A 16,337-nucleotide genomic window follows, 5' to 3' on the forward strand; every position below is an offset into this window, starting at 1 on the left:
CAAATATAATATCCACATCCGGTATCTAGTACCCAAGAAGTTAATGAAGTCTCTAGAGAAATATAGAGGTGCTCGCAGTGAATATAGGAATATATCTAAATTTGTGAGGTGTCACAAGTGTCACCTTTTGCCTTATGAAGAATGAGTACCCTACAAGCAGTAGAAATTAGGATAAGCTATGAATGCCACTCTTAATGATGATGAGTCTAGCTCGGATAATCAGATTGAGAAGACTACTCGTGAGGAAAGTGGGAAATACATTGCCGTTACTGCTAGGACTAATAGATGAGGGTATAGTTAGTGGTGAGCAATCTAGAGAAGATTTTGAGAGTAAGGAAGATATCCATGAGGCTTACGATAAATTGTATAAGGAGAGTCTTAAGATTCTTGCTAACAAAAAAAGCATTAAATTCAAAAGTAACGGAGCTTAAATGGGAGAAAGAAAATATATTGAATTACCACTACAACAAAAAAGGCCTTTTCCATATTGCAAAAGGCAACATTCATCAATTGTATGTTGCTAAAAATGGTCTATTGCAACATTCACTAATTGTATGTTGCCGTTGGTATTAATAATTGAGATTTTGCAGCAGTCTATCAATGCATGTTGCCAATGTCACATTTCACAACATTGGGAAGCTTTTGCGAAAACTCTATCTTTTTACAACATTCTCTGAACGCTGTGAAAAGTTTTATCTACAGCAACGTTCGGTGTGTGTTGGTGAAACTTCTTTTTGCAACGTTCGGTAACTCTTGCGAAAGATTTGAGTTTTTGCAATGTTCTTTGGCTATTGTGAAAGGTTTAAGCATTTACAACAGTCATTGATTGTTGCGAAAGGTAATCTATAGTAACATCCAAAGAATGTTGCTGCGCCATTTTGCAACGCGCATTGACTGTTACAAAAATCTATTCTTTCCCACTTCTGTTAATCCCTACCAAATCCAATTCAAATAACCCATTTCAATTTGCCCAAAAAATCTCCAGTGCAATTAGACCATACTCACCCGACGCATAAAAATCCAATTCACCAATCCCTTCATTCTCTTGTCGCTTTAAGCTTTGCTACATTCATCCTTGGAATGTACCGGTAGGGTTGGATGGACGTTAAGCCACAAACAACCAAATTTGTTGAGAATCCAATGCACCACAACTTTACCCAACTCCGACACCAGAGAGAGGGATAGAAAGTAGGAGGAAGGAGAAGAAGAAGAAGAAGATCTAATTGTGAAAAAGATTTTCTCATCGGTCAGTTCAGCAGGATCTCCTATGTCTCGCAGTGTGATAGCAGGTCATTGACATTTGGGGAGATCACTTCGGAACCACTTCGGGTAGGTGTCTAGTAGATCGAAGAGTGTGGTGGTAGACATTCCGAGGTGGTTTATATAGGGGCGTAACAGTGGTTCCCCAAGTCCAGGTATGAATATTTATATTATGGGTGGACTTGCCTTCCCGACCGGATGTATATGCCTTGGTACGTGGATCGTGACTTGTGGGAGTTTGTGGGCCGATCTTCTGCATTCGTCGAAATGATGATCTTAGGCAGGTGCTCTAAAGCTTCACTACTGCGTAAGGAAAACAATTACTCATTTGAGACCGAAGTGCTGCAAGACTGGATGATGCGTAGGAAGAAGGTCAACACAGCGACTGAGGCTATGACCTACAGTTGACTCACCTTAGGTACATCTAAACTTTGTAAAGTTGAGTGAGGAGCTCATCTGTCACCGGTGCGCTGACCCACAGGGGACGACGCGTTAGGAGATGGCTAAAACTTTGTAAAGCTTAGGAGAGAATGGAGCGACCGAGGCGATGACCCATAGGGGACTCCGCGTCAGGTGCGTCTAAGCTTTGTAAAGTTGAGTGAGGAGTTCATCTGCCACCGTTGCGCTAACCCACAGGGGATGATGCATTGGGAGATGGCTAAAACTTTGTAAAGCTTAGGTGAGAACACAGCGACCGAGGTGATGACCTACAGGAGACTCCGCGTCAGATGTGTCTAAGCTTTGTAAAGTTAAATGAGGAACTCATCTGCCACCCACTGACCCACAGGGGACAATGCGTTGGGAGATGGCTAAAACTTTTGGGCCTCCTGGAGTGCCCAAGGCTTGCTGGGTCGGCTGAAAGAGGTCCAACTCACTCTGGACATCTCCTCTTTGGTGGCAGAGTTTGGGGGACCAAATGGAGGCCAGTCTGATAGGCTTGCTAAAGAAGCTCCGGAGGCCCCGGAGGCGGTCGAGGCAGAAGCGGTCCAAGAAGACCCTTCAGTAGAATAGGGCCAACTTTTGTAATGACTTCGGCCTTTTTGTATTTCAAATTCAAGTAAATGAAATGAAATTTTTTGTTAAGTATTGGTGCTTCTGCTATCTTATTGTATTGATCTGTTTACCCTTGTATGAACATTCAAGACTAAGTGCCTCTTAACAATAACCAGTTAATAACAGAAGATCGGATCACTCAAGTTAATATGAAGCAGACCACTTAAGTAAACATGAAGTGCCTCTTAACGTTAATCAGTTAACAATTTAAGATCGGATCACTTAAGTAAACATATTGAAGGACTGAGGAAATAATTTACTAACCGATGTGGCACATAATCGAAGTTTCATTACTTTGACAAATTACACCACACTTTACCAAGGCAATTTTAACATTTAGTAAGCTAGGGAATCTACAACTGAGATCAGATCAGAACACCCATTCATTAGACAATATTGAGATCGAATCGGAACAAAGGCTCATCATTAATAGTACTTCCTCAAGTGTTTGATGTTCCATTGATGAGCTGGTGCCTTTCTTGCCATGTCTTCAATTTCGAAAGTGCCGGATCGGGATTCTCTGCGGATGTGATAAAGGCCCTCCCAATTCGGTCCAAACACTCCGGGCCCTATTGGTTTTGAAGTTTGGAAAACCCTTTTGAGGACAAGGTCCCCCAAGCGAAGAGTTCTGTTTCTGACCTTGGAGTTATAATAGCGGGTCATCTTTCGATGATACTTTGCCAAGTTCACTTGGGAAGTATCCATCCTTTCTTCAAGGAGGTGGAGTTCACTTATCTGAGTTTCGTCGTTGCTGATCTCATTGAAGTGTATCCGACGGTGTGATGGGACCCCAACCTCGATCGGGCTCATGGCTTTGGCTCCGTAGGTCATCGAGAATGGTGTTTTCCCTGTTGCAGTTCGGCTTTCTGATGGCCCAGAGGACGTGGGTGAGTTCGTCCACCTAAGCCCATTTTGAGGTGTCAAGCTTCCTTTTCAGGGTATGCTTGATAGTCTTGTTCACTGCCTCAACTTGTCGTTTGCTTGAGGATGATGAGGCATTGAGAAGTCCTTCTTTATGCCTAGCTCATCGCATAATTCTCACATCTTTCTGTTGTCAAGTTGTCTTCCACTGTCAGACAATAAGGAGTGGGGAATGTCGAACCTAAAAATGATGTTCTTCCAGACGAATTTGGTAGTGTTCGCCTCGGTGATCTTGGCAAGGAGTTGAGCCTCGACCCACTTAGTGAAGTAGTCAATGGCGACAATGGCGAAAGTTACGCTTTCTCTTCCTTTTGGGAGTGGACCAATGAAGTCAATGCCCCATTTGGTGAATGGCCAAGAGCTGGTTAATATGGAGAGGCTCTGAGAATGCTACCTTTGAATATTTGAGAAGCGCTGGCACTTGTCACATTTCTGGACAAACTGGAAAGCATCCCTTTTCAGGGTCGGCTAGAAGTAGCCTTGATGAAGAACATTGTGTGAAGAGTCGTTCCTTCGGAGTGATTTCCACGGATTCCCGCATGGATTTCTTTGAGTATGTATGTGGCCTCTTCGCCTTCTACGCATCGGAGAAGTGGTGAGGCGAAGCCTCTCTTGTAAAGAGTATCTTCTTGCAGGACGAAGTGTGCAGCCCTTCTTCTTAACTTCCGCGCCTTGCTTTCAGAAGCAGGCAGTGATTGATCCTTCAGATAGGCGATAATAGGCTGCATCCATAATGGGTGCCTTCTATCCATAGTACCTCTTCACCTCCGGAAGTGGAGGGCTTTGATAAGTGCTCAATAGGGACAACCTTTAGCAACTCTGAATCCTTGCTGCTGGCCATTTTTGAAAGGGCGTCTGCATGTGTATTTTTTAGGCAGGGGACTGGAGTCAGTTCAAACCTTTCAAAATGAGGAACTAGGTCCATAACCAACTTCAAGTATGCAACCATGCTACTGTCCTTGGCCGCAAAGTTCCCATTGACCTGATTCACTATAAGTTGAGAATCACTACTCGCCAGGAGCCTTCTGACCTGCATCTCTTTAGCAAGTCTAAGACCTGCCAAAAGGGCCTCGTATTCAGCAGCGTTGCTTGAGGCTTTGAAGCCAAACCTTACTGCGCAGTTTAGCTTGTGGCCTTTCAGGCTTTCCAAGATGATCCCTACCCTGGAGCCAGTCTCTCTTGAGGACCCATCTACGAACAGTTTCCATGTGGGGGGCTCGACTGGTTCCATTGTCACCTCCATTTTTGGGGTTTTGGCAAACTCAATCATAAAATCTGCAAGGGCCCGGCCTTTGATGGCGTGTCGAGATCGAAACTATAGATCGAACTCACTGAGCTCGATTGCCCATTTTAGTAGGCGTCCTAATGCGTCTATTTTCTGCATCACCTGCTTCAATGGGAAGTTGGTGAGAACTTCCATTGAGTGGGAATGGAAGTATGGCCTCAGTTTTCTTGAGGCTGTGATAAGGGCGAGTGCCAGTTTCTCCATGTCTGGGTAGCGTGTTTCAGTTGGGAGAAGTGCTTTGCTGACGTAGTACACTGGCAGCTGGCACTCACTTTCTTCTCTGACTAGGACGGGGCTGACCACCACGTTCGAAACCGCTAAGTATGGCAGTAGTGACTCATCTGGTTGAGGTTTTGACAGGAGGGGTGCCTCTTCGAGGTGCTTTTTCAGCGCCTGGAAAGCTTCCTTATATTCAGAAGTCCATTGAAACTTCTTTCCTTGCTTAAGCATATTGAAGAAAGGCAAACTTTTATCTATGGCTCTGGAGATGAAGCGACTGAGTGCGGCTATCCGACCATTGAGGCTTTGGACCTCCTTTGGTTTCTGAGGTAACCTCATCTCTAGCGAGGTCATTATTTTTACTGGATTTGCTTCAATTCCCCTTTGATTGACAATATATCCCAAGAACTGACCCGAAGCCACTCCAAAGGTGCATTTGAGGGGATTCAACTTCATCTTATATTTCCTAAGTATCTGAAAAGTTTGGCGGAGGTAACTTACATGTTCGGCTACCTGGAGGCTTTTGAATAACATATCGTCCACGTAGACCTCCATGGTTTTGCCAATGAGTTCGACAAATATCATGTTGACAAGCCTTTGATATGTAGCTCCGGCATTCTTCAATCCAAAGGGCATAACTTTGTAGTAGTACAGACCTCTGTTTGTAATAAACGACGTAGCTTCCTCATCAGGTCGAAACATGGGTATCTGGTTATACCCTGAGTATGCATCCATGAAGCTCAGCAGTTCGTGTCCAGCAGTGGAATCCAAAAGTTGGTCTATCCTTGGAAGTGGGAAGCTGTCTTTAGGGCACGCCTTATTCATGTTTGTGAAGTCTACGCACACCCTCCACTTTTCGATGGGCTTTTTCACCAAGACCGAGTTGGATATCCACTTCTGGTAGATGGCTTCCCTTATTAAACCACTGCGGCTAAGTTTGTTTATTTCGTCTTTCAGTGCCTCGTACCTCTTTGGATTGAGGGCACGTCTCTTCTATCGATGGGGAGCACAAGAGGGGTTGATGTTAAGATGGTAGCAACTGATCCTTGGACCTATTCCTACCATGTCTTCATGCTTCCAAGCGAAAAATCCAAGTTCCTTTTCAGGAAGCTTATCATCTCTTCTTTCGCTTCAGGGGACAGTGCCTTTCCTATACACAAGACCTGACTGGGGTCTTCTAAGTCGGCGGAGAAAATTTCCAGTTCTTCCATTGGGGTTACATTTGGTTCAGAGTCAATTATTCGGGGATCTAACTCATCAAGAGGGTGCCCTTGTTTGGGGCCTCTTCCATGTCGACGTCTTCTTCTTGTTTAGAGTTATGCCCTTATTCAGGGACGTCGAGCATTTCCACATCTGTACTAGTTTCAGTGGGAACCTCAGTTAGGATAACATTAACAGTTCGGGGCTCCGACTTTCACAACGAGTTTAAGTAGCATGCCCTGGAGCCCATCTGATCGCCTCAGACCGTTGCAATCCCATGTTCAGTTGGGAATTTCATACACAAGTAATGGATGGATGTGACGGCCCAAAGATCTTTCAAAGCGGGTCTGCCCAATACTCCATGATAGGTTGATCTGTGGTCTACCACTAAGAATTCCATGAAGTGTTGGGCCACTAGGGATGCCGAACCCATCTCGACGAGCAGAGTGATCCGCCCTCGTGGGACAATGCTGTCCCCAGTAAATCCGAATAGTGAGTCGGTCATGGGGATCAACCCATGTTAAATTTGCATTTTGTCAAAGGTGGAGCCGAACAATATGTTCATCGAACTGCCATTGTCGACGAGCATGCGTTTGAGCCTGTTTCTGGCTACTACGGCTCTCACAACCAGTGCATCGCAATGGGGATGGTGAACTCTTTGCGCATCTTACTGGGAGAAGGTAATTGGGGCCATCCTGCTGGCCTCTTGGGACTCATTGACAATGTGAGTGATCATTGGTTGGTCCTTTGCTTCCCTTGTATAATTTCTTTGGGCATTCCTGGTGTTGCCACCGACGTGGGGTCCCCAATGATGGTGTCAATTTTCCTGATGATTTGGCCCCTAGAAAATGGGGCTTGATCTCTCTGCCTGGACTCTCCTCGGTCCCTTGATTCTCTTCTCCGGGATGACTGCTCTCTGTGCCTTCAATCTCCCCTGTTCAGGGAGACAGATCTGTGAGGATATTCATTCATACTAGAGGGGTGTGGATCGGTCCGGTATGGACGTCGAGGAGCATCTCTGCATTCGTTGGTGTCATGCCCATAGAGTTGATAGAAAGTGCAAAACCTTGCCCCTTCCAAGGGCCTGTTTGATCGCTTCTTCTTCTTTTTCTTACTATCATTTCTTCCAGATGGCCTCGCTTCGCTAGGAGCATTTTCATATGCCAATACCGGCACTACATTTAGTGTGGCGGAAGCCAGTGCCTGTCTGAAGGTGGGAGCTATTGTGTGTCTTGCTTGAGTCCATTGCTGAGTAACAAGGTGTGCTACATGTCCTGGACCTACCTGCCTCTGAGGTGAAGGGAGTCCCTGCGCGGCACAATTTTGGTGATCAGTCATTTCTTCACTCACGATTTCAACTCTCATCATTTCCACGAGTTCTTCATAGGTGGAAGGATTCTTGCTGCGCACTTCCCTCTAGAACAAAGTGTTCATGTTGAGGCCGCCTTTTAGGGCTGAAAGGGCTTCTCTGTCAGTGACCTGTTCGTAGTATGTGATTTCGTCCGTAAACCTTGCGAGATAGCTTTTCAGCGTCTCTCCAGGGGCCTACCTCATGTCTTGCAGGCATTGCACTGGGGCCTCTTCTTCTCTTCGTGAGAGATACTGATTCAAGAATGCCTTCTTCAAATCTGGCCAGCTTCTAATGCTTAGGGGAGGAAGCCTACTGCACTACACTTCGACGGCTCTGTCTAGTGTTAAATGGAAGGCCCTGTACTTCAAAGCAGGCGAGGCTCCTCTGAGACTTATTTATGTCATACACTTGGTGAGGTGTTTCTTCGGGTCCCCCTTTCCTTTATACTTGGGGATTTTAGGGGGCATGAAATTTGCTGGCATTGGGAAGTTTCGGATCTCCCTTGAGAAAGGGAGGTTATCATCATCATCATCAATCTCATAAGACTGACAGGCCCATCTGACCCTTCATCATCTTGAATGTTCTGGGGAGGTGGAGGTGCTTCTCCTCGACTCCCCCAATCGACTAGGTTCTTCCTCTCCCTCCTATTTCTAGGAGGAGGAGGAGCCTGTTCTTGTTCCTGATCTGGCCGAACTGATCTTCTCACTGGGCGGACCCTATTGCTAGGATCCTCCCCTATCCGATCGAAGACACTTACCGACCTCTGTTCCTCATATTCTTGAGGGAAATTGTCCTCCAAGTATGGTTCTGATGGCTGGTTCCCTTGTACATAAGATGTGGTTTCGGCACCCACTTCTCTTTCGAGGGGGCGTTCTCTGTGCTGACTGGTATGGCCTCGAGAACGAGATAATGGGGCTTCCTGCACTGGGTAAGATCCTTGGGGCATTTGAGAGCCCTGGTGACCTCGGGCTTGCATGAGAAGTTCATGCATCGCCATATTCTGAGCTGTGACGTCTCTCATGCCCGCAGCTATTTGAGCCATTCCTTCAGTGAGCATGGCCGTTCTTTCACCTCGACAACGCCGGTGTTGGGGTCTCTGGTGAGTAACATTGTTATGGAGCACCTCCTCTTCAGAGGCCTCTCTCATGGGGTTGTCGTCGTCATGGCTAAACTCATCCTATCTCGTTTTTTAAGGGTGGTGAGAACTTGGATTATAACTCCACTTTGTTCTTTTTCAAGAACATGTCCTTTTCAGGGTTAATCGCTTGTTTTTCGGTAATTTCTCCGGTGGAGAATGCAGAACTTTGAACTGGAAGTGCTTTCCACAGACGGTGCCAATCTATTGAACTCGAAAATTGGACCTTCTACAGGGCAAACCGAGAGCCACTCCACGTATTCCTACCCACGCACAATCAATGTACGGTCAGACGCATACGGCCGGGACCAGCGGGGGTGGTGGCGACCGTATACACTCCGACGGTCAAGTCAGGTTTAGGGGGTCGGAACAGTACCCAGGGATTGTGCAAAATAATAAGGGGGAGGAGAAAATATATATATGCTTTCTATGAAGTGCTATGTAGGAAGAGTTTCATTACCTTTGCCTCTTACCAACCCTTGGGCATTTATAGGTGGGATGAACCGTTGGATGTGGGGCACGTGTATACATCTGACGGTATGAAGTGTCTGCTCATAGGCGTCAATCAGCCACGTCTGTAGAGTGGGCGGGTAATTGCTTCTCCCAAATTGAGTTGACATAAAGTTGATAAGTCACATCAACTAGCATCATGGAGATATCAAATCAATTTAAACCTTAGGGGCAGAAAGTATCTTGGCAAAAATTTCCTTCTCAAATTGGCGGCGGATCTTCTGACAGAGGTCACCGGAGTGCACTTCGCCTCGGCCTCAGGGGCGAGGGCGCTTCGGTTAGTTCAGCAGGATAACCTATGTCTCACAGTGTGATAGCAGGCCGTTGACATTGGGGAGATCACTTTGGAACCACTTCGGGAGGGTGTCTAGCAGATCGGAGTGTGTGGTGGTAGACATTTCGAGGTGGTTCAGATAGCGGCGTAACAATATCTATATATATAGAGAGAAATGAGTTTGATTATGATTTGATCTGTGTTTAATCAAATGATTTTTTATACAGATTTATTCAATAAATTATCAAATTGGGGGAGGAGGGTTTTTATTTAAATATACTCCTGTGTATAGATTCATATATAGTTAATAATTTACTGAGAGATTTCGAGAAGCAAGTAGAGGGAAAACGTCAAAGAAGAAAGCAATGATGACTCTCAAAGACTTCCATGGCGGTTCCATTCCTTACGATCTTCGTCTTCCCTTTGCACCTGGCTTGTGGGTTCTTTCTACCTATTTGCTGCTTCCATTTCATTATTGCTTATACGGGAATAAGGATACGTGTCAAGTCTGTTTTTGTAACGTTAATTTGGGAAAATGTCGTTTTTTTTTGTTGGTTTTGAGTTCAGTACTATACTTATTCATTTGGTCTCAATTCAAGATCATTTTTTTTAGTTGAATTTTGTACCCAATAAATTGTAGTGTCATTTCCCATTAATTCCTTGAGTTCGAGTTTATTTGTTTATTTAATTTACAGGATTGTTTAGTGAAACTCAGTGCTTCTCTAGTTCTATTTTACATAAATTGTCTAGATCTAACTTCTAGATCCCTTGTAATGTAAAACCGATATGAACTTTAAATTAATTTATTTATGTAAAGTATGTGGTGGGCGTTTAATTTACTCTGTAAATCAGAACTGCAAAGTACATGATCTGGATCAGGGAGGAATATACGACCAGAGATTGCTCTTCAGGTTTTTTCTATGCCCATACTGGAAATGTAGGAATAGAAACTTCTATTTCGCTGAACCTTACATAAAAGTCGTGGGTTTAGTTGTTCGAAGTGACTTTTATTAGCCAGTCTATTTATAAGCAGTGCTGTTGGTTTTAGTTTGAGGGCTTAGTTATACTTGATTAATATATATTTTTGGACACTAAAAAGTGGGATTCTTCGATTTCGACTTCCTTTTGGTACTTGCTGTTGATTCTGAACAAAGTTTTAGTGGAAGATTGGATTATTTAAGTCCTATGAATAAGAGGATGAAGGATAACAAAAGGAGCAAGAAGAGTAGGAGAAACAAGGATTCAAAGGTTAAACTTCTATGGGTTATTTAGCTTAGATAAGAACTGGATGATAACAAAGTCATCATTTAGAGAATTTTTGGGAAGTGTATAAATGGCTGAAATTATAAACAGATAGAAATGAGTGTTGGATAAGTTGTAGTGCTTGTGGGTCCCTCGAAATGTATGAATAAAAAGTAACTTGAGTGTTAATAAATATTTTATAGAGTTGAGAAAAACATTTGTTTAGTCTGATTATTATTATTACGGGCCATTGATGAAAATCAGCCTCATAGGGTTTGCAGTCAATCATCTGAAGAGATATATGTCTCTCTTTTACCAGAAAGCCTATGTATGTGCAAGTTCTTTACTTAATTCATCTAAATACATTTGCAAAATATGTTGTATGCCTGATATCACTGCAGATTACGTGTAAGTGCTCCGGATGGGGATGATCATGAAGCTGAAGAATATAAACATAGAATCAAATTTGAATTTAAGGAAAGAAAGCTTGAAGAAACTTTGGAATATGAGAGAGATTGAAAATGAGGCAAAACAGAAGCATCACATTGAGCGACCTATGTCTTCAGAAAAAGAAATTGATGAAGTTGGTCACCTGAGATCTAAGCACACTCTCGATGGGGACGCAGGTTTGTACATTACTTCTTTCCAACTAATGGTGTTATCCCAATTTGATTTTTCACAGCTTCTTGTTTTGTGATCTTTATTTACCTAAAATTCAATTTGCATTTGAATGTTGAAACAGTCGAATTGATCAGTGAAACCATAGCACAACAGATAGAACTAAAAACATTTGAAAATCACAATATTCTGTTCAGATCTTCCAATTTAATATTCACAGGCTAAATTATATAGATTATCTGGTGCATAGAGAGTCACGCTGAATAGGAAAAACTCTTTATTTACCTGAACTATACTCGATTAACTTTACAACTCCACCCTTTATTATAAGATTGTATTCAGCCTAATTAAGATTATCAAGTTCCTGTAGGAATTCGTTGTCTGACTTTATCCAAAATCTGAAGTGTTGGTATGTTGTCCAACTGCTTGTGTCCGCTTATTATTTTACTCGAAATGTATAAAGACACAACTCCTAACAATATTTAACAATTCTAGAATATATTGTAACTAAGAAAAGAATACAAAATATAATTTAGAAACATAGATTTTTGTTTCCTTAAGCAGATGAAGTTGCTTTGTTTATTCTCTCAACATTGTATTCGATATTTTACATCAGACACATACCATGCATATTGAATATTGCTTTTGATTTGGACTTCAGAGTTGCAACAAAAAAAGCTTCTTGAAATGGGTGAATTGGACTGTTCGTCACGTGAACTCATAGCCGATGGCATCAATGTAATAGATACATTCCCTGGTCTGAAAAATGAACTAGGTGAATATAATTGCTTTGTCAATGTCATAATACAGGTTGGTATTAGAGAACATCCTTTCCTTCGTTGTTTCCAAATATTTTTCGTCCTCTTTGTATTGTTTTCTTCTCTAGTAATAATTTTCCTTAGGCCTAAGATATTTAATCATTTTTGGAATTCAGTCCTTATGGCACTTAAGACGGTTTCGAGATGAAATCTCAAGATCATCGTCTGGACATGTTCGTGTCGGTGATCCTTGTGTTAAATGTTTCTCCTGATGATGCACTGTCATTACGCATTTACAGAAGTTTGAGTTTTATACTGATTAAATATGTATCATATTTACTGCAATTGCTTTTCTCTTTTGACTTTTTAGCTCTATTATAAATTGTTTTTACTTTTCACTACAATTTTCCAATTTGGTTATGCTTTTCTTTCCTTTTCCTTTTTCTTTTTGTTTTAAAGTAAATAGATAGTATCACCTACAAATGATTTGCAGCTACTAAATATAGTTGTTATCTCCCCTCCCTCCCTTCACACGTTAGTTGTTTTATCAAAAACCATTAATTTCTGATCTGTGATTTTTCTTTGGTTTTCGATGTTAATTTGAAACTTGATGGATGGCATAATGCTCATGAAATTTAGCCATGTCTTGCTAATGCTTATAAAATGTTTATAATTGGTTGAATAACTTTTTATCACAACATTTCTTGGGACTCATAAGTACTATCCATTTATCAATTTTTTGCTAATGCTTATAAAATGCTAGCTTCATTTACATCAAGCACTCCTATAAATAAATTGAACTATCGCCCTCCTAATATTTATCACGTTTAAGAAAGTTACTTTAGAACATGTTTGGTATATCGTACTTAACATTTATCAACTAATTTTGTGCTAGATTATCTTATCCATTTCGATAAATGTGTTATGACAGTGCATCATCAGGAGAATTTTGATAAAAGGATTATTTGTATATTTTTTTCTTCTACCGGAAGTTTAAATGATGACAAATTGTTATTACGGGATCTAACCTCCTTCTGATATAAAATGCTCCATCCTTGTGACTCACTTGCGTTTTTGTTGTGTAGGGAATCTTTGTAACAGCCAAAAAGGACAGGTATAATATCCGCACAAAATTGAAAATTTAGGGGCTCATTTGAGGATTAATCCACCTTCTAGGTACTTGTAGCAAACTTACAATAACTGTTGATTTCCACATGTTTTTGATTGAATTCTTGGTCAAACACTTACATAGGAAAATTATTGATTTATGCTTGATTGGCCAAACATAAGGTAATGTATAGTGTGAATGCATAAATGCAGGAATGATGGAGAGATTCTTGATTATTTAACAAATTTCAAGGAACAATTTCTACTATTATGAATTTTTCCTAAAAGATGAATGTTTAATCTTGTCATATTTAAACCCCTCATTCACATTCACATACTACCACCCACTATTATATTTTTTAGTCCAAATAATATATACATACACATTCATAAGCCGAGGTGGAAATTGTAGATGGGTCAAGTCTCTATTACTCTTTCTTTCAAACATCACAGTAAGTATGCTACATATGTTGAATTATTGTTATGTAATGAATTTCAAGAAAATTATTATGGGTCCCATATGGTATGATATGAATATGATTATGTTAAGGGGACCGGAGTTTAGTAGAACTACACATAGAAACTCTTACCATCTATGCTCGGTAAAATTCTTGTGTCTCCATTATGTTGATTATGATTATTACGCTCTTTTAAATTATACACAATAATAATTCACGGTGTACTTATTGAGATTTTATAAATCTCACTCAACGATAATTTTCCCTTTCAGGCATTTGATGGTTGGAGGCAATCAACATGGAGATAGCAATGAGGCTAGGATTAATGAATTGTTTTTTGTTTTAAAACACAACTTTGAATTTCAAATATAGTTGTTATGTTGGAATAATATTCTTGCTTTCATTTTTCGCTACTACATGGTAAAACCTAAATTTATTTACTTATTGACGAAAAATAAAAATTATTTCATGTTCTTATTTTAGTTCTTATGAAAGAATTAAGTTTTATTTAGTGACACTTGGATAGTCAAGAATTCGGGCCATCATAGCAGGGCACTGACGAACAGCAGCAAAAATGGAGGATGGAAGATGCTAGTATAGGAATGTTGACATCAGAGTTGTTGAAGCTAATTTTGTACTAAAATTGACTTATTTGGTTAAACTATTGAATTTTATTTTATTGATGTCTTTTGGTTCATTTTTATGTGGATTCAAAAATTCGTCATGAAGAATTATAATCAGTTTTGTTGGGTAATTTGTGTAAATTGTTGTTTGTTTGTGTGCGTATTGCCTATGCAATGGTTAAAAAACATTATCAAAAATGAAAAAGAGAGAGACGTATGGCAACGATCAAAATATGTTGCAAAAATTAAGGATTTAAGTATAGGCAACAGGCAAAAGAAGTTGCAAAATTTTTTTATTAGCAACGTTTATAGAACGTTGCAAAAAAGTTATTAGCAACGTTCAAAGAATGTTTATGCATGCATCACATCTGTTAGTTTGCTTTATTATTTGCAAGGAATGCTTGTACTTTATTATTCTGTGTGATTGATTTGTACATACATCACATTTGTTAGATTGCTTTTTAGGTAGTTGTTTCTTGCATGTGCATTTTCATTCTGTTTGCATTGGCACATGGACATTTTGTTTTGTTTAGTTGTTTGACATTCATTTTATTTTGTCTGTGGCACATTCATTTCTTAATAAAAAAAATTTGAAAAATTGAAAAAAATGGGGGAGATGGAAATTTTTACTACAACATGATATATAACATTCTTGAACTTGTAAGTTGTGATCATGTATAGTCAAAATTGATGAGCTGTAGCATATTTTCCAGTACTTGCTTTGTAAAGTCCCAAAATTTCATAGAATAGAGATATATTTTTTTATGTTATATTTTTAATATTTTGAAATGTTAGGGACTAAAAGTGTTATTTATATTAAATTACAATTTTAATTATTTCAAATATTTAGATATTGGTAGAGAAATAATAAGTATATAAATCTTGGGCTCGTTTGATAGATCGTAATTAATTATCTAATTTAGGCTCGAGAAAAAGTCGATTCAGATAATTCAATTCCAAAATATTGCAGTTTGAAGAAATTTTTAAAAGCCATCTTACTTTTATTTAATTATAACTTTGAATATAAGTGGAGGTACTGCACGTGTATGGAAATGTTTAATTTGGCGTTGCAAATTGACAAATGTACAAATCTTACTTTGTTTAGACTTGGTCCAACATTCTGTTTCAAATTCTATTTCTTCAACATTATCCAATTACCCACCATATTCAGCAAGTTTCCCACTATGTGACAACTTTTGAGGGTAAGTTATTATTTGACTATGTATATCGATGCATGTATAATGGAGGGGACACATACAAAAAACTATATACATGCACAATAAACACAGCAGAGGCAAAAAAAGGGGAACGTGATTTTTTTTTTTGTCTTTCAAAATTAAAGCAAGTTATCAAGGTAGGATATCGAGGTGCAGTGTATACTATCCAGTTTAATTATTTTTTTCATATTGATGGGATATCGAAGTGCAGTGTATTCTATCCAGTTTAATTATTTTTTTCATGTTGATGAATTATTGTACTCATAAAAGCTAAAATATGATATCATATGAATGATATGATCATTTTGGTACAAATGATATGATGTGATATGAGTTCTTAAAGGTTTCTAAAGATATGAGACCGTATAACGTTCTCATACATGTGTTTAAAATTTTATTCTCAGGATTGCACCGGTAATATTTATATGTCCTACTAAGTATTCTAATGTACTCACTCTTTTCCCTACTTCTCACAAATTAGAATGGGTCGTTGGTTAGTAGGCAAAAAGGCGGTGCAGTCGTGATTCCAGAAATTATGAAATTCAAAATAAATAAATTATGAGTAACATGACTATGTACTTTTATTTTTAGCGTTATTCTAGTTTTTCTTTTCGTGTGAAATTTTCTATTTAGGATTTGGGACATGTTTCGATTAATCATGTTTTCCATATGTTTTATTTATTTTATAGAAGGAACTAGAAAACTTTGAATTTACCGTGAATAAGTTTGTTTAGTGGATAATGAATTTCTCCAATTGAAATGTCAATATTTGTCCACTGGTGATACACCAAGACAAGAAAATTCTAATGCTTGCAGTTTCCGTTGTTATGGAGAAAAATATTAAAACTGTCGAGAAAACCGTGAATTCCAAAAATCTATAGTAAATTGTCCATTACACAAACATACAATTTTTGTTGAAATATTTGTAGCAATTCTATCTTTATATTTTTGAGATAATAAGAGGTAAAACACAGACATTTTATCAGCAAGACTTTTTTTATTTTGCAATTATTATAGAATAAAGGTTTTCGTAACGATTTTAAATTGTTAAAATTTGGGACGTTACATGCTTAGGTTGCTATAGAGTACTTAGTATAAGTGTCTTC

The 16,337-nt window shown here is 39.6% G+C and overlaps 1 protein-coding gene across 1 annotated transcript; it reads left to right on the forward strand.

The window, feature by feature from the left end:
- Nucleotides 1-9,489: 9,489 nt before the first annotated feature.
- LOC111373582 lies at nucleotides 9,490-14,060 on the forward strand. Its single transcript, XM_022996133.1, has 4 exons — nucleotides 9,490-11,076; nucleotides 11,730-11,878; nucleotides 12,912-13,002; nucleotides 13,664-14,060. The coding sequence occupies exons 1-3, from the start codon at nucleotides 10,872-10,874 to the stop codon at nucleotides 12,969-12,971; spliced, it is 414 nt and encodes a 137-aa protein (XP_022851901.1). The 5' UTR covers nucleotides 9,490-10,871; the 3' UTR covers nucleotides 12,972-13,002; nucleotides 13,664-14,060.
- Nucleotides 14,061-16,337: the final 2,277 nt, after the last annotated feature.

The sequence above is a fragment of the Olea europaea genome, unplaced genomic scaffold (assembly GCF_002742605.1).
Source record: "Olea europaea var. sylvestris unplaced genomic scaffold, O_europaea_v1 scaffold1145, whole genome shotgun sequence".
NCBI lineage: Eukaryota > Viridiplantae > Streptophyta > Magnoliopsida > Lamiales > Oleaceae > Olea > Olea europaea.